Below are 17,612 nucleotides of genomic sequence, written 5' to 3'. Positions count from 1 at the left end.
ATGGAGGCAGCCGAAAGCCGGGAGAGCCAAGCCAGGGAGTATTTGGAAAAACACCGGATCCTGGAGCTGCTGAACTACCTCACCAGCTCCCTTCTCTTTTTCCGGCCGGGTAAGGGTCTTGCCTCCCACTTGGCTTTCTGTTCTACCCGCTTCCCCATGAGGGTCCCCACAGATTTCCAGTACAGCCACCCCGCCAGCCCCGCTCCCCTTCCGCAGGACACCCTCCTCCACGCTCACACGCTCTCCCCCGCCTCCTGGCTGCTTGAACCCTTCTGCTGCTAATTAACCCTGTGGCCTTCATTTAAACCGCATTTAGGCAGGGGACAGGCTGGTCAGAGTGGGAGGCTCCGGGCCGGCAGCCTGGTTCCTGGTTCCACCCCTTAGTACTAGTGACTTAGGGCAAGACCCTGAACTTTGGTCTGCCCCTGTGGAAAAATGGACACAATATCAGTGCCGATCTCATGGGAACGTGGGGAAGATTAAACAAATAATATATAAGTCAGCCTTCTGCCTGGCAAGCAATAGATGTTTCCAGTGCTACCCCTGCTCTCATAGAGTTTTTAGTCTTGCAAGGGAACTAAACAATTGACAGCGTAAGATAAAAGGATATTCCTGAGGAGACTGCTTTTCCTGACTTTTTTACACATCTGAATCGCTTGCTGCGGTCCCCGACCCCCAGTACCGGTCTGCGGCCTGTTAGGGACTGGGCTGCAGAACTCCGCAGCCGCCCCCACCCCCGCCCCCACTCCCCATCCGTGGAAAAATTGTCTTCCATGAAACCGGTCCCTAGTGCCAAAAGGGGACCAATGCTTTGAATCATTTCATAATTTTTGTGTGGTGAATGATTTTAAAAGTCATGTCAGGTGACAATGGTTTTATGTCCTTCTCCCCAGGGTGCAGAATTGTAACTTGGTGGCCTCCATATGGAGTATCCAAAATGCTAAAATTGTCCATTTGTTTCAGTGTAAGGAAAGGGAAATACCAAACATTCCGACTTTGCCAAAAACTACCCAGCCAGTATGATCATGTATAGGGTGTTTTAAAGTGGTAAAGCAATTAAAAAATCTTTTAAAAACCTTCAACAAATAGAAAGCTAAAAGAAATAAAGATAACGGAATGCCCTTTTTTAATGCCATAGGGAAATGTTGCTATCAAACTTTTTGAAACCTATTTTTTGAAAAAGTGACTACTGTCTCTTGCTGGTAGTTGGTACTATAATGTTGAAATAGTCTTCTGACTTGTACACCATGAATATATACAAATAAAGAATAAATTATAAAGAAAGAAAAAGAAGGCCGGGCGCGGTGGCTCACGCCTGTAATCCTAGCACTCTGGGAGGCCGAGGCGGGTGGATCGCTCAAGGTCAGGAGTTCGAGACCAGCCTGAGCAAGAGTGAGACCCCGTCTCTACTATAAATAGAAAGAAATTATCTGGCCAACTAAAATATATATAGAAAAAAAAATTAGCCGGGCATGGTGGCGCATGCCTGTAGTCCCAGCTACTCGGGAGGCTGAGGCAGGAGGATCGCTTAAGCCCAGGAGTTTGAGGTTGCTGTGAGCTAGGCTGACGCCACGGCACTCACTCTAGCCTGGGCAACAAAGCGACACTCTGTCTCAAAAAAAATAAAAATAAAAATAAAAATAAAAAATAAAAGAAATTATATGGACAACTAAAATATATATAGAAAAAATTAGCCGGGCATGGTGGCTCGTGCCTGTAGTCCCAGCTACTCGGGAGGCTGAGGCAGTAGGATCGCTTGAGCCCAGGAGTTTGAGGTTGCTGTGAGCTAGGCTGACGCCATGGCACTCACTCTAGCCCGGGCAACAAAGTGAGACTCTGTCTCAAAAAAAAAAAAAAAAGAAAGAAAGAAAAAGAAAATAGTCTTCTGCTGTTCGAGGCAGCGATAATTTCTGTGTTTATGTGAGAACTGAACTGTTATTCTTGATAACCTGATTTGAAGGCATTTGGTTTTTCAAAACAAATATGTGATGACGTTATGTTAGCAATTTCTAATAATGTTCACTATATATTAAGACAAATTTTAATAAGTGATATATTCATTATGTGTTATATTCATTATATAAGAATAATGCTTGTCAACATATATTTTCAAATTTTGTTATTTTTACCAAAGTATATGTATGGGATTTAAAAATCAAAAAGGACTCTAAAGTTTATAATGAATAACAACAGCATTCCCCTCTCCTTCCCCAGTTCCTACTCCACAGAATAAATCATTTAAACTTGTTTTGATATGTTCTTTACTATTTATCTTGAAATTTCTAAATAACATACCTATACTGCTGCTTCTTAATGTTTTTACTTCTAGGTTTAGATATTAGCTTTATGCAGTGGAAGATGAAAATCTAAATTTGATACATAGTTTAGGAAGAATCAACAGAAGACTTCATACCTGATAGGGTTGCCCTTAGTAGCCTATATGTTGCTATAGTTGATTAAAATTTGTACAAATAAGGCACTATATTAGATTTAAAAGTCTGTCTACTTCTGGTTTGAACACATAAATTCCAAGGGGTGAAAAAGATGGAGAGGAAACCTATAGATTAAAAGATTTAAAAACATAATCTGAGGCCAGGTACAGTGGCTCACGCCTGTAATTCCAGCACTTTGGGAGGCTGAGGTGGGAGGACTGCTGGAGCCCAGGAGTTCAAGGCTGCAGTGAGCTATGATTGCACCACTGCACTCCAGCTTGAGTGACAAAGCAAGACCCTGTCTCTAAAACAAACATAATCTGAGTAAAGAGACAACCTGTGTATGGAATGGGAGAATATATTTATAAACTATACATCTGATAAGAAGTTAATATCCAAAATATATAAGGAATTCAATACTAAGAAAACAAATAACTGATTTTAAAAATGGGCAAAGGATCTGAATAGGCATTTCGCAAAAAAAGACATACAAATGGCCAATAGTTATATAAAAAAATGTTCAACATCAGTAGTCATCAGGGAAATGCAGATTAAAATCACAATGAGGTATAATCTCACAGTTGTTAGAATGGTTATTATAAAAAGGGTGAAAGACAGCCAGGCATGGGGGCATGTGCCTATAGTCGCAGCAACTCAGGAAGCTGAGGCAGGAGGATCACTTGAGCCCACGAGTTTAAGACTAGCCAGGGGAACATAGCAAGACCCTGTCTCAAAAAGACAAGTTCAAGAGATCCATTGTATATCATGGACTACAGTTAATAACAATATATTGTATATTTGAAAATTGGTAAGAGAGTAGATCTTAACAGTCAGGCGTGTCCAGGCGTGGTAGCTGACACCTGTAATCCTAGCACTCTGAGAGGCCAAAGCGGGAGGATCACTCGAGTTCAGGAGTTCGAGACCAGCCTGAGCAAGAGCGACATCCTGTCTCTACTAAAAATAGAAAGAAATTATATGGACAACTAAAAATATATAGAGAAAAAATTAGCCGGGCATGGTGGCGCATGCTTGTAGTCCCAGCTACTCAAGAGGCTGAGGCAGAAGGATCGCTTAAGCCCAGGAGTTTGAGGTTGATGTGAGCTAGGCTGACGCCTTGGCACTCTAGCCTGGGCGACAGAGTGAGACTCTGTCTCAAAACAAACAAACAAACAAATAAAACCAGTCAGGCGCAATGGCTCACACCTGTAATCCCCCAGCACTTTGGGAGGCTTAGGTGGGAGGATTGCTTCAGGCCAAGAGTTCAAGACTCCATCTCTACAAAAAATAGAAAAATTAGCTGGTTGTGGTGACATGCACTTGTAGCCCTAGCTACCTGGGAGGCTGAGACAGGAAGATTGCTTGAGCCCAGCAGTTTGAGGCTGCAGTGAGCTACGATGATGCCACTGCACTCTAGCCTAGGCAACAAAGCAAGACTCTGTCTCAATTTAAAAAAAAAAAAAAAGAGAGAGAGATAGAGAGATTTTAAGTGTCCTCACCACAAAAAAAAAGTACACGTATGTGAGGTAATGCATGTTTTAGCCATTGATTTAGCCATTCCACAGTGTATGCATATATCAAAACATGTTGTACATGATAAATATATACAATTTTCACTCGTCAATTAAAAATATTTTTAACAATATATGGACCCTATTTGAATACTGATTTTTTTTTTTTTAAGACTGGGGGTCTCACTATGTTGCCCAGGCTAGTCTCGAACTCCTGGGCTCAAGTGATCCTCCAACTTCAGCCTCCTGAGTAGGCACCATCATACCTGGCTTGAATACCGATTTTTAAAAAGTATTTATAATATATGACATTTGTGAGACAATTGGAAATTTGAATACTGCCTGGCTATTTTTATTTATATTAGAAAAATGTTTTAGGTGTGTGAATGGTCTATTGTGGTAATGTGAAAAAGGAAAAGGAATCCTTATTTTCTAGAGATACATATTCTACTTACTGATGAAATATGACCACCGTGATTATCTTTGAAATAATACAGGAAGAGAGGGAAGTGGATGGGGTTACAGTGAAATTAGATTGGCCACAAATTTTAACAGGTGAAGTGGTGATGTTGGTAATGGGTTCATTATACTTTTCTACTTTTATAAACATATGAAATTCTCAATAATGACACAACTTTTAAAAAAAAATTGAAAAATGAAAAGAGTAAAGCTTAGTATTACAATAATAAAATGATTGAGCAGTAGGAGTAGCATTTACCATCTAAGCTGCTCCATCTTTTCTTCTGGCTTCTTTTCATCATGTCTGTCCTCCGTTATTTCTAGAAAGTATTTAATAGGTTGATCTTGATTTTTCATTTTTAAAATTGCTTATATGAAAGTCTATTGTTTATATATCAACTTTTATATTTTAATGTTTCTATGTTAGAAATGAATACATATACTTCCTAATTAGAGGATTTCTCTATTTATCTAAAAGTGTGTTTTTATTATTTATATTTTATCCCTTCTTTTAGCTGGCTAACTTCTTTCCAGCACCATGCTGTTACTTCTTTTGTCTTTTCGGTTTTCAGCTCTGTCTGCAAATTAAAATCACCTGGGGAGCTTTTTTTTTTTTTTTTTTTTTGAGACAGAGTCTCACTCTGTTGCCCGGGCTAGAGTGAGTGCCATGGCGTCAGCCTAGCTCACAGCAACCTCAAACTCCTGGGCTTAAGCGATCCTACTGCCTCAGCCTCCCGAGTAGCTGGGACTACAGGCATGCACCACCATGCCCGGCTAATTTTTTCTATATATATTTTTAGCTGTCTATATAATTTCTTTCTATTTTTAGTAGAGACGGGGTCTCGCTCTTGCTCAGGCTGGTCTTGAACTCCTGTCCTTGAGCGATCCACCCGCCTTGGCCTCCCAGAGTGCTAGGATTACAGGCGTGAGCCACCACGCCCGGCCACACCTGGGGAACTTTTTAAAAAAAAATGCCTAGGTTCAGTCTCTGGACTTTTTTATTCATCATCTGAGATCAGGCACTTTTTTATATAATTATTTAATTGTTCAATGTCTCCCTGCTGGACTGTGAGTTTCATGGAAGCAAGGCCTGTATCCCCAGTGCCTAGTATAGTACCTTGAGCATTAGTGTTTAATAATTGTTATTAATGACTATTTCTATTTGTGACATATTTTAATTTCATATTAGAAAGAGTTGGAACTATTGTTTTGCAGAACAACCAAGAGAATATCTAATAACTTTATTGGAACGTATGAGAATTGCCAAACTAACAGGTGTGGCCTTTCCGTTCTTTATGGATCATTCTAACATCGTGGCTATGTTTGAGATGATGGACCCCTCCAAGAGAGGCACCATATCATTTGTGCAATATAAAGAAGGTCAGTATCTTCCTCAAATTGAGGTAATAGTTTGTGGTCATTCCCTAACTTTCTCTAGCTGAAAATCTCACTTTGTAAATTTTCATTTCTTCTCACTCTTTCACAGCCCTACAAACGCTGGGTCTGTGTCCTGCAGGTGAAGTTTTACAAGATGATGGACGTACAGTATCTTTGGATAATTTCAGGGATGAAGTGTAAGTTTATTTTTAAATGATGAATATTTTAATGAAGAATGATTTTGAAGTACAATTAATACCTTTTGAAGGAAACAGTTTGTTCCCTTGAAATTTTCAGCTGACTAGAAAGTGAGGACAGGGAGGGCTGACAGTCAAGTCCCTAAGCCTGGGGTGGAGTGTGAGTGTGGTAGAGGAGTAATATTGGGGTCAAGGAGAAAGTTCCAGAAGCAGCTCCATTCTTTTCTCAATGGAGAACCCCAGCAATTCTCAAAGAATGGGGTGAAGAAGGACCTGTTAGTTCTAGAGAACTAACAGAAAAGCTTTGCGCTTAACACACTAGGTAGAAAATCTCCGTAAAATGGCAGTTCCATGGTATAAATGGTTGGCACTCTGGACTCGGAACCCAGAAAAATCTCTGTATAAAATACAAAGTAATAGAATTTATCTCAAACAATTTCCTCAAAATTATGTATTGCAAAGTAGATCCTTATCAATAGTATAGGTTACATACCAGCCTGACAATTATAGATTTGAAATCTTACAGGATTAAAGTACTAACTAAATGCTAAATCAAGGGGGGTGGACAGAGAGGAGGGGCAAAAACCTACCTAATAGGTACAATGAACACTATTTGGGTAATGAGCACACTTAGAGGCCTGACTTTAAGCATTACAAAAGCTATCCATGTAACAAAAACATTTGCACCTCCTTAATATTTTCAAATAAAATTTAAAAAAATAAAAATAAATGCTAAGTCAGAGAAAAACCATCAGAATAAAGTTTAATAGTTGTAGAAAGGCTCTGGAGAATCTAGCTCAATTTGTTTAAAAATTTTACTCTCTGAGAATTTATTAATCAAGAAACCATTATTTAATACAGCCCAAGGCCAAGGAAAAGTTAGAAGAAAAAAGAAACTTTCAGATTTTCATCTCATTTTCAGCTATATAAAAGTTAAACAAACATGTTTAATTACACTCCCTACCACATGGGAAAAATTGAGGCAGAGTGCTCTGGCCTGAAATGTTTCATCCAGAAAGAAAACGTTGCCCATTGCCACATCAGAAGTATTTTAAATGGAAAAACATTTATGAAAAATGAAGAACAATCTTATCTTATTCACCATATCATAATGTGTTTTGTTACTGAAATATAGTGAATTCTCAAACTAGATATAGGAACCTCAATTATAAACATGCATTCTAAAGTGATTTTTAAAAAATTTATTGGCTGTGTTTGATTATCCACAATAGATTTTCCCTTAGCACAGGAAATTGAAAGATGGTTATAATTTATTATCTCTGCTCTTGTATTTTCTTCAACAGATACATTCAGCATTTATATTTGTAAATGGAATTACTCTGAGTTTTCATGGTTTCTGAATTTTGTTTTGTTTTCTTAGGAACAAGAGGACTCAGGAAATATTCTCCTCATTTTAGTAACACCATAAATTGAAGATAATAAATGATTCCAAAAAGTTTTCAACTTTCCAGTTTCATTAATTCAGAACTTCATCACACAGCTTGAAATCCTATTAGCTCCCTCAGTCTTAAAAACAAAAACAAAATCCTTTTTCTGAAAGACACATTATTTCCCAGTGTTAGGCCAGTTTGTCCTCAAATTAAGTAGAATCTCAACATCTTGTTGAGCCAGTTTGTAAATTCCAACTTCATTTAATGCTGCTGTGGTAGGAATTTGTCCTGAAGCTGACTGCAGTACATCTTTCAGGAGTAGTGCAGAACCAATATTCAAATTCAAAACAATACAGGCTTCTTTTACACTGTTTAGGAAAAAAATGGAGGGAAATGAGATCTCCATTATCAATATCATCCATATTATCTTATCACAGTTTCATTTTTGGAAACTAAACAGCTTCCCAGCACTCTTGGTCCACATGTTCTCTATAAAAACTATGGATTTATTATTTGGTTCTTTTAACATGTTAGGACTACACATATGCACAGAGTTTATATTTTGTTAGATTATTATGAGGTACTAGGATCATTGTTTTCAATATAGAGCCATTATTTCCCTAAATACGATACTTGATATTAACACTCTATTAAAGGCAGCTATGACTTTAGGTGGATTAGAATATGAGAAAAGAAAAAAATAAGGGATAAAACAAAAGAAGCAAAATGTAGAATACTAGCAAATTTAAAAAACAAATAGTCATCTGAAATAAGCAAACACAAGCTTTCATTTTGTAAGTTTAAAAGGAATGCTTTATAACCTCACAAACTCCATGCTTAATTTAAGTTTTAAATCAACAAATTCTGAAAATATTTCTAAGAATTATTCTTACTTATATTTATAATTATACTTAGAGTAAAAATTACTATTAAATGTATAAGAAAAATTTTTTTCAGGCCTGGTCTATTATTAGGTACTAACCATATTTTTAATTTCTTACATTTACTGAGTATACCATAAGTACGCTTGCTTTCATTTTCTATTTATTCCCCCTGTAATAAGCAAATAGAGCATTAAACCAAATGCCATTAATAGAAAATAAAGCCTAACATATAATTAATATCCAGTTCTGGTAAACTTTTTCAGGTCATGGGTTGCATCTTATATATTATTTTGGTTTCTCCATTGCACTCTGAACATACAATAGATGCACAATGAATGTTTTAAAATTTCAATTGCTCTTATTGCACCAAACACTACTGTAACCCTAAAGTTGTTAAAAAGGAGTCAACCTACTCTAAAAATTTGATACATCAAGATTAATTGTTAAATATTGAGCTTACTGTTTAAAATAATTTTCTGGTCTCTTGCAATAGTGAGAAAACAAAGGGAAAAGATTGCGGGTCATATCAAACTGCAACTGGGCTGCTCCTCCTTCATTGAAGTGATTAGCAAGAATTATCTGAAACAAAGAACAATTCATTTAACAGTTGCCTTTATTATCACAGCCCAGAAACATAGTCTATTCTTACTTACTTCTTGGTAGATGTATATATCCAGCTTCTCTACAAGCATTTGCCAGAAAATTTTAAATAAGGAGAAACAAAGCTGCTGCTCCAACTCAAGTAAACGGTCTCGTAACGTAAGCAGTAACGGGCAAGCCGAAGTGGACAGGGACATTACCGCCTGCTCTGACTGAGATGGCAGGGACAACCATCTGGAAAAAACACATTAATTTTTACCATAAAATTTTTCATCACATTTCTTTTTTTTTTTTTTAAGCATGAAACAAAAGTTTCTTGAGGAAGGACAAGATATGTTTACAGAGCAAGAGCAAGATACATTTGCCACAGAATGGCGAATGGGGCCTCTTGTCATAAACATCACTTTTTTTTTTTTTTTTTTGAGACAGAGTCTCACTCTGTTGCCCAGGCTAGAGTGAGTGCCGTGGCGTCAGCCTAGCTCACAGCAACCTCAAACTCCTGGGCTTAAGCGACCCTACTGCCTCAGCCTCCCGAGTAGCTGGGACTACAGGCATGCGCCACCATGCCCGGCTAATTTTTTTTTTTTTTTGTATATATATATTTTAGTTGTCCATATAATTTCTTTCTATTTTTTAGTAGAGACGGGGTCTCACTCTTGCTCAGGCTGGTCTCGAACTCCTGACCTCGAGCGATCCACCCGCCTCGGCCTCCCAGAGTGCTAGGATTACAGGCGTGAGCCACCGCGCCCGGCCTCACTTTTTATTTCTAAAGTTTTAACAAATCATTTTATTTATTTATTTATTTTGAGACAGAGTCTCACTCTCTTGCCTGGGCTAGAGTGCCGTGGCATCAGTCTAGCTCACAGCAACTTCAAATTCCTGGGTTCAAGCAATCCTACTGCCTCAGCCTCCCAGGTAGCTGGGACTACAGGCATGCACCACCATGCCCGGCTAATTTTTTCTCTCTTTTTTTAGTTGTTTGGCTAATTTCTTTCTCTTTTTAGTAGAAACGGGGTCTCGCTCTTGCTCAGGTTGGTCTCGAACTCCTGAGCTCATGCAATCCTCCCACCTCGGCCTCCCAGAGTGCTAAGATTACAGACGTGAGCCACTGCACCCAGCCAACAAATCATTTTAAATTTGGGAAAGTATACTGTCCTGTGGCATTTTGGATAAGGAAAAATGTACAGCCCAACATTAAAAGCTCTGTCAGAAAATATATGTGTATGTATGTGTGTGTGTACACACACACACACACACACACTCTCTCTCTCTTTAATAAGGATGATAGGCCAAGCACAGTGGCTTACGGCTGCAATCTCAGTGCTTTAGGAGGCTGAGGAGGGAAGACTGCTTGAGGCCAGGAGTTCAAGATCAGCCAGGGCAATAGGCTCTACAAAAAATTTTAATAATTAGCTGGGCATGGTGGTACATGCCTGTAGTCCTAGCTACTTAGAAGCTGAGGCAGGAGGATTGCTTGAGTCCAGGAGTTAAAGTCTGCAGTGAGCTATGATCATGCCACTGCACCCCAGCCTAGCCAACAGAGCAAGACCCTATCTCTTAAAAAATAAATAAATAAATAAATATTCCCCCCTCATCCCAAAATTTTAATATATGAATTACTGATATAAAACAGTAAAAACTTAAAATGTATCAGCATTTAAGGCATCAGTTAATTTTATGGTCTAATTTTCAGTAAAAACAATGGGGACTAATAACACTTCCAAAACTGATTTCTTTGTGGCAGGGACTATGCTAGGACAAATAGACATTGCCTACTCTCAAGAAGCTCACTTTCTGGTAGAGATACACAGTGTTCACAGGGAACTCTGGTAGTGAAATAAATTGTGCAACATAAGCCCAGGGTACTATAGGAGCACCTTACCTTGTAAAATGGGTGACAGACTGGGCTATTCAACCCCAGATCATATATAGCTTTCTATATTTACAAACAGCTGACTGATAAATTATCATCATTTTATTCTGATTAAGAATATCCAAAAGGGCCAGCACAGTGGCTCTTGTCTGTAATCCTAGCACTCTGGGAGGCCGAGGCCAGAAGATCACTTGAGCTCAGGAGTTTGAGACCAGCTTGAACAACAGCAAGACGCCATCTCTCCTAAAAACAGAAAAATTAGCTCGGCATCACGGGGTGCGCCTGTAGTCACAATTACTTGGGAGGCTGAGGCGGGAGGATCGCTTGAGCCCAGGAGTTTGAAGTTGCAGTGAGCTACAATGATGCCACTGCACTCTACCCAAGATGACAGAGCGAGACTGTCTCAAAAAAAAAAAAAAAAAAAAAAAAAAAGTCCAAAAGAACATATTTTAGAAATATTTCCATCAAAAACAGAGTCAATGGAGTATAAAAGGCCAAACTCTGTTCTATCTAGGTGACTTGGAAATCTGACCACATGTACCATCTTTAATTTTTGCCAAACTGGTGTTAAGAGTTGACTTAGGCCGGGCGCGGTGGCTCACGCCTGTAATCCTAGCACTCTGGGAGGCCGAGGCGGGTGGATTGCTCAAGGTCAGGAGTTCGAGACCAGCCTGAGCGAGACCCCGTCTCTACTAAAAATAGAAAGACATTATATGGACAACTAAAAATCTATATAGAAAAAATTAGCCGGGCATAGTGGCGCATGCCTGTAGTCCCAGCTACTCGGGAGGCTGAGGCAGTAGGATCGCTTAAGCCGAGGAGTCTGAGGTTGCTGTGAGCTAAGCTGACGCCACGGCACTCACTCTAGCCTTGGCAACAAAGTGAGACGCTGTCTCAACAAAAAAAAAAAAAAAAAAAAAAAAAAGAGTTGACTTATACAGAGGATATACCTTTCTTTTTTATACAATTTTGCAGCATCTTTAACTTCTCTAAAGACATGGTCTACTTGACGGGTCAACATATCATGCTTTAAACGCTCTAAGAGGTTAATCATGTCATCAAAGACAGAGCTCTCCATGGAGGCTAGTTGTCCCAGCTGCAATTTACTTAGAGTATTATTCTCTGCGAAGACCTCCAATGCTGCCTGTTGAAGTTGTAAAAAGAACTGAAAGCAAAAACATGTTAACACATTTATTAACATACTTCCTTTTTTAACAGTTCATATACCATACAATTCACCCATATAATTCAATGTCTTTAGTACAGAGTTGTGCATCTACCACAATTTTAGAACATTTTCATAATCGCTCTAAAAAACCCTCACTCTTAGCCCTCATGCTCAATACCTTTCCCACTCCCCCCAGCCCTAGGCAACATGAACCTAGACCATGATTCATTCCCTTTCTCTCTCCATATCTTTTTGCATAGCAGTGGTACCATGGGCATCAACTGCTTTTACCAACATCTTTTCGCCTTGCTTGGATAATAGCATCCCAATTTTCCTTTGGGGAACTCCTCTTCCCCACTCTGAGACAACTTGACTCAGGTGGTTTTAGCCCTATCCTTTGGTGCCAGAGATGAACACATAACTTCGTAACCATGCCTTGGCCACACTCATGCTTATTCAGGATAGACATGTGAGAGGCCACCTTGGTATTTCTGTCGAAACTATCAGGAAAGAAGCACTGTCCTTTCAAGATTGCAGAAGGACTATGTGAGCCTGGTCCAGAGCCTGCCTGAGAATGAAACCAGAAATGAACAACTTTAGACCAGCCATGCCTAATCCTTTCAGATTAGGAGCCCCACTCCCCAAGTTAGACCAGTTTCAGTCAGGTTTTTGTCACCTGCAACTGAAAAATTTTCAATTCTGAATGGCTGCATGTTTCAGGCTTGGCACAATCTGCCAATAGACAAACAATTAAGTTGAGACTCTGAAACAAATGGAAAGTGAACTCTGTCCATTATTTTTTTTTCTAATTATATAATACACGAGCTTTAATGACTTTTATGTAAAGCATTCATTGGCTGAAGAATTATGAAGATGATTAAAGGGCTTTTGATATTAAGACAGAATTTGCAGAATAACCATGCTAGGAAAAAGAATTCATTCACAATTTGAAGAGTCAATTCTGAAATCTGGGTATTTCTCTGTTGACAAAAGGACCCAGATAATTCAGCATCAGATTATAAATTTTCTAAGAGTAGGAATGATGGCTAAATTCATCTTTGTTAACAGACTATAGCACCAAGTAAAGTAGTTAACAATGTTCTATAAATAATTTCACTGAAGCTAAAAATCTGGCCCTGAATGAGTCTCTTATTAATCATCTGGCACAAGCATCAAGAATGACAATTTATTTCATACTATTGAAAAAGCTTAACAGAAAATGGAGCCTTGTGGGGGCTGAGAGGATAAAGTACTTACTAAAATTAGAAACAAGACACATAAAAGTACAAAATGAATGAATGTATACTGATTAGCTGACTTTATAAACACATTCATAATTACCCTCTACATTATATTCATTTTATGAAATATTTTATTTCCCTTGCTCAGCAGAATGACATTATGCACATGGATTTCAGTTAACATTTTTATAGAAAAAGCCTTAAATAATTACTAAGTCCTGGCCAGAGAGTGCACAAGAATAAAAATAACATAAGAATAAACTGTGATTGTGTTTATAAGGTTTTATCTTATTTATATCTGTTATTAGTATATTTTGGTGTTCTATTTATTATTTGGCTTGGTGGCCTGGATTTAAGATAAAGGCTTTTTTTGTTTTACTTTTCTTTCACAGTAATATAAGTACTATGAGGAATACAGTTTCTTTTATATAATGCTTTAGCGGCATACCATAAATTTTTATATATATATAGATAGAACAAAATATACTATATAATGCATTTACAGTATCCTACAATCTTTTGTCTTAAATTCATAATTTAAAATATGTCATGTTTTCTAAACTTCTTTCCTAATCCAGGCATTGAATATTTCAAATATGAAATATTTGAATGTATTTCATTGCTGCTTTTATTTTATTGCATTAAGATTTGATGATGGGGCCGGGCGCGGTGGCTCACGCCTGTAATCCTAGCACTCTGGGAGGCCGAGGTGGGCGGATCGTTTGAGCTCAGGAGTTCGAGACCAGCCTGAGCAAGAGCGAGACCCCATCTCTACTAAAAATAGAAAGAAATTATATGGACAGCTAAAAATATATATAGAAAAAATTAGCCGGGCATGGTGGTGCATGCCTGTAGTCCCAGCTACTCGGGAGGCTGAGACAGGAGGATCGCTTGAGCTCAGGAGTTTGAGGTTGCTGTGAGCTAGGCTGACGCCACGGCACTCACTCTAGCCCGGGCAACAGAGTGAGACTCTGTCTCAAAAAACAAAAAAAAAAAAAAAAAGATTTGATGATGGGACAGGCGCGGTGGCTCAGGCCTGTAATCCTAGCACTCTGGGAGGCCGAGGCGGGTGGATTGCTCGAGGTCAGGAGTTCGAGACCAGCCTGAGCAAGAGTGAGACCCCATCTCTACTAAAAATAGAAAGAAATTATCTGGACAACTAAGAATATATATAGAAAAAAAAAATTAGCCGGGCATGGTGGTGCATGCCTGTAGTCCCAACTACTCGGGAGGCTGAGGCAGAAGGATTCCTTGAGCCCAGGAGTTTGAGGTTGCTGTGTGCTAGGCTGATGCCACGGCACTCACTCTAGCCCGGGCAACAGAGTGAGACTCTGTCTCAAAAAAAAAAAAAAAAAAAAGATTTGATGATGTACAGAAATTTTAATTTATATTGTATATATATGTGACTCATAAGGATACACATGAAAATTATGTTTTTCCTTAGTACACTATAGAATTTATCACCAGCCCTCAGCTGATCAATTGAATTATTTAACTCTGTAATTTTTTAATACTCATTTTACCTATCACATTTTAAAAGTGGTATTTTTAAGGCCTTAGTTAAAATTGTAGTTGTTTTATTGTTTTACTTTCCTTTCTATTTTCATGACACAATTATATAATATTTTACATTTATAATGTAACTTCATAGTCATTATCCCATTTATTCAGCATAGTTTTTTCACAGTTTAATGTATATTTTACCATTTTATGGTCATCCTAGTTTGCTGTCATGAAATCTACTTTATGGGACACATTAGTGTAAATCTAAGGTGATTTCTGTATCTTTGCAGATGATCTTGGAACAGTGATTCCTAACCCAATGGCACCCTTTCCAAGAAGGGGGTCCTAGAGGCTGAGATCATTTTAATATCTAAAACATCTAAAGGAATTAATATATGTCAAGGATACAAGGCTAATGAGGTTTCTTTACTTTGGGTTGGAAGTACATATTGGAAAATCTGGTTACCAAAAGCCTCAATTGCCAAGATATTCCTTGGATTAATAAAAAGAGTAAAAATAAATTACTACTTAATAATTACAGTTAGGCAGATCAAATTTGTCAACAGAATCTGCATGAGGCCAGGCATGGCACTCATGCTTGTAATACTAGCACTCTGGGAGGCTGAGGAAGGAGGATCACTTGTGATCAGTAGTTCAAGACCAGCCTGAGCAAGAGCAAGACCCCGTCTCTACTAAAAATACAAAAATTAACTGGGCACACTGTCAAGTGCCTGTAGTCCCAGCTACTCGGGAGGCTGAGGCAGGAGGATTGCTTGAGCCCAAGAGTTTGAGGTTATAGTGAGCTATGATGATGCCATGGAACTCTACCCAGGGCAACAAAATGAGACTCTGTCTCAAAAAAAAAAAAAAAAGAATCTGCATAGAGAGAAGGAAAGGATGTAGAATCCTTGGAGGGAAAAGGCCTTATAGTACTTGTTAACTGAACCCAAGGTTTTTTTTTTTTGAGACCGAGTCTCACTCTGTCCCCCAAGCTAGAGTGCAGTGGCATCATCATAGCTCACTGCAACCTCCAATTTCTGGGCTCAAGCGATCCTCCTGCCTCAGCCTCCTGAGTAGCTGGGACTACAAGCACACACCACCGCACCCGGCTAATTATTTTGACGTTTAGGAGAGATGGGGTCTCACTTACTCCACTCAGACTGGTCTCAATCTCCTGACCCCAAGAGATCCTCCCACCTCGGCCTCCCAAAGTGCTAGGATTATAGGGGTAAGCCACTGTACCCGGCCAGAACCCAAGAATTTGATTTTGTAGATTTATTTAAATTATATTTCCAATATAAGAAATTAATTAGTTTTGGGATGTAATCATGGGATTGTGATTATGTTTTTTTAAAAAAGAATTCTTAACTTTTAGAGATACATACTAAGATATTTACCATGAAATATTATACCTGAGACCTGCTTCAAAATAATCAAGTATGAGTGGTGGAAGAGAGGCTTAAATGAAACAAAATTGGCATAACAAGCTGGGTTATAGGCACACTGGGCTTCATTTTCCTCTTCTATTTTACTCATGTATACATTTGAAAATAAACTACATAAAATGTTAAATAATTTTTTAATGTGTGAAATAATTTAAACTTTAAAATGTTTCAAATTATTTTTATGATTCTTCATAATTTGTCATGTTTTGAAGACATTCAAGAGATATCAAAAATGTTATTCTTTTATTTTCCTTAAAGTCCTAGATTTTATTAATTTTGACATACATCGTTATTTAGTCTAAGCTTTTTCTGTGATGGCAATTACCATACGTCAATGTTTCCTGAGTACGAAGTCAAAAGAGGAAAAAGTTCCAAACTATTTCATTTTCATGAAATAGCTTTCACGAATAGCTTTCTTTTTCAATGATTAAATATAGTAAAATACCAGGATTATTTAACTACGAGATTTGATTGAGAAAAATGTGTACTTTAATCACACTCCTAAGTTTGGCATCATTGTAATTCTAACATGTTTTGGCTTGCAGCAGATTCAACATTTCGAAAGGTAAAATGGTTCAAACTACTAACATAATAGTTAATATAAAAGCACATTCACTCACAACATTGTCAGCCCAATCTGCTAGTACTGTTGAGATGTAGTTCACAGCATTAAGAATTGCACAGTATCGAAAGCCCAGGGAAGCTCTAGTCTCTTCTTTCATCACCTGCGTTAATCGTATCCTAAAATCATCTACTAGGTCCTTCTGTAATTCCAGGAACTGCAACTTTCGTGAAGCTGTGGGAAGATTTTTATACCTGTCTGTGGAGAAAGTTAATAAAACATATGAAGGTTTTTGGTACCTTTCATGATATAGTTTTAAGTTTTCCCTAATGACTTCCTTTGGTGCTTTTATCAAAATCAATTGACCATTCAAGTATGGGTCTGTTTCTAAACTCTCCAAGGATATGGGTTTCACAAGTATATATGTTTGTTAAAAACTCAGTGAGCAGGCAGGCATGGTGGCTCACACCTATAATCCTAGCACTTTAGGAGGCCAAGGCAGGATTGCTTGAGGCCAGGAGTTTGAGAACAGCCTGAGTAACATAGGGAGACCCCATCTCTACAAAAAACAGAAAAATTAGCTGGGCATGGTGGTGTGCGCTGTAGTCCCAGCTACCCGGGAGGCTAAAGCAGGAGGATCACTTGAGCCCAGGAGTTTGAGGTTGGTGTGAGCTACGATGACACCATTGCACTCCAGCCTGGGCAACAGAGCAAGATCTCGTCTCAAAACAAACAAATAAAAATAACTCATTGAACTGTATACTTAAGATGTGTATATTACACTCTATGTAAATTATTCTTCAATTTTTTAAAAAGATATATGAGAAAATTATACACAAAAATGACTTTGTTTCTTCAGTAAATAAATGGCATTTTTTTAAAAAGGAAGGAAGAAATTGAAGAGATTAAAAGAGATACACACTTAAGAATTTACAGTTGACATGGTAAGATGTCTGAAATGTTCTTTAAAAT

General features: G+C 38.2%; 2 protein-coding genes across 8 annotated transcripts in view; one reads left to right on the top strand and one right to left on the bottom strand.

The window, feature by feature from the left end:
- On the top strand, window positions 1-8,957 carry EFCAB10 (EF-hand calcium binding domain 10). Of its 3 annotated transcripts, none has more exons than XM_069462630.1 (4): window positions 1-109; window positions 5,615-5,779; window positions 5,886-5,973; window positions 8,912-8,957. In XM_069462630.1, the coding sequence occupies exons 1-4, from the start codon at window positions 1-3 to the stop codon at window positions 8,955-8,957; spliced, it is 408 nt and encodes a 135-aa protein (XP_069318731.1). The 3 variants fall into 3 exon arrangements, with proteins under 3 accessions (XP_069318731.1, XP_069318732.1, XP_069318733.1); XM_069462631.1 differs by lacking the exon at window positions 8,912-8,957 and adding an exon at window positions 7,355-7,391; XM_069462632.1 differs by lacking the exons at window positions 5,615-5,779; window positions 8,912-8,957 and adding an exon at window positions 7,355-7,391.
- RINT1 (RAD50 interactor 1) overlaps window positions 7,164-17,612 on the bottom strand; it is a 27,527-nt gene continuing 17,078 nt past the window's right edge. For 3 of the 5 annotated variants that reach the window (XM_069462625.1, XM_069462629.1, XM_069462627.1), the window contains 5 exons: window positions 16,699-16,898; window positions 11,672-11,886; window positions 8,902-9,082; window positions 8,709-8,827; window positions 7,164-7,732 (listed from right to left, as the gene is read on the bottom strand). In XM_069462625.1, the coding sequence (XP_069318726.1) occupies window positions 7,540-7,732; window positions 8,709-8,827; window positions 8,902-9,082; window positions 11,672-11,886; window positions 16,699-16,898 (908 nt within the window). In that variant the 3' untranslated portion in view covers window positions 7,164-7,539. The remainder of the gene's footprint in view (window positions 7,733-8,708; window positions 8,828-8,901; window positions 9,083-11,671; window positions 11,887-16,698; window positions 16,899-17,612) is intronic. The other 2 variants (XM_069462626.1, XM_069462628.1) reach the window with 1 other exon arrangement.

The sequence above is a fragment of the Eulemur rufifrons genome, chromosome 29 (assembly GCF_041146395.1).
Source record: "Eulemur rufifrons isolate Redbay chromosome 29, OSU_ERuf_1, whole genome shotgun sequence".
NCBI lineage: Eukaryota > Metazoa > Chordata > Mammalia > Primates > Lemuridae > Eulemur > Eulemur rufifrons.
This window is presented reverse-complemented; position numbering and strand designations above follow the sequence as displayed.

Coding starts and splice junctions, on each gene's coding strand:
- EFCAB10 (XM_069462630.1), top strand. CDS start 1: ATGGAGGCAGCCGAAAGCCGGGAGAGCCAAGCCAGGGAGTATTTGGAA. Junction 5,780..5,885: donor ATTTGTGCAATATAAAGAAG/GTCAGTATCTTC, acceptor ACTCTTTCACAG/CCCTACAAACGCTGGGTCTG. Junction 5,974..8,911: donor GATAATTTCAGGGATGAAGT/GTAAGTTTATTT, acceptor ACTTCTTGGTAG/ATGTATATATCCAGCTTCTC.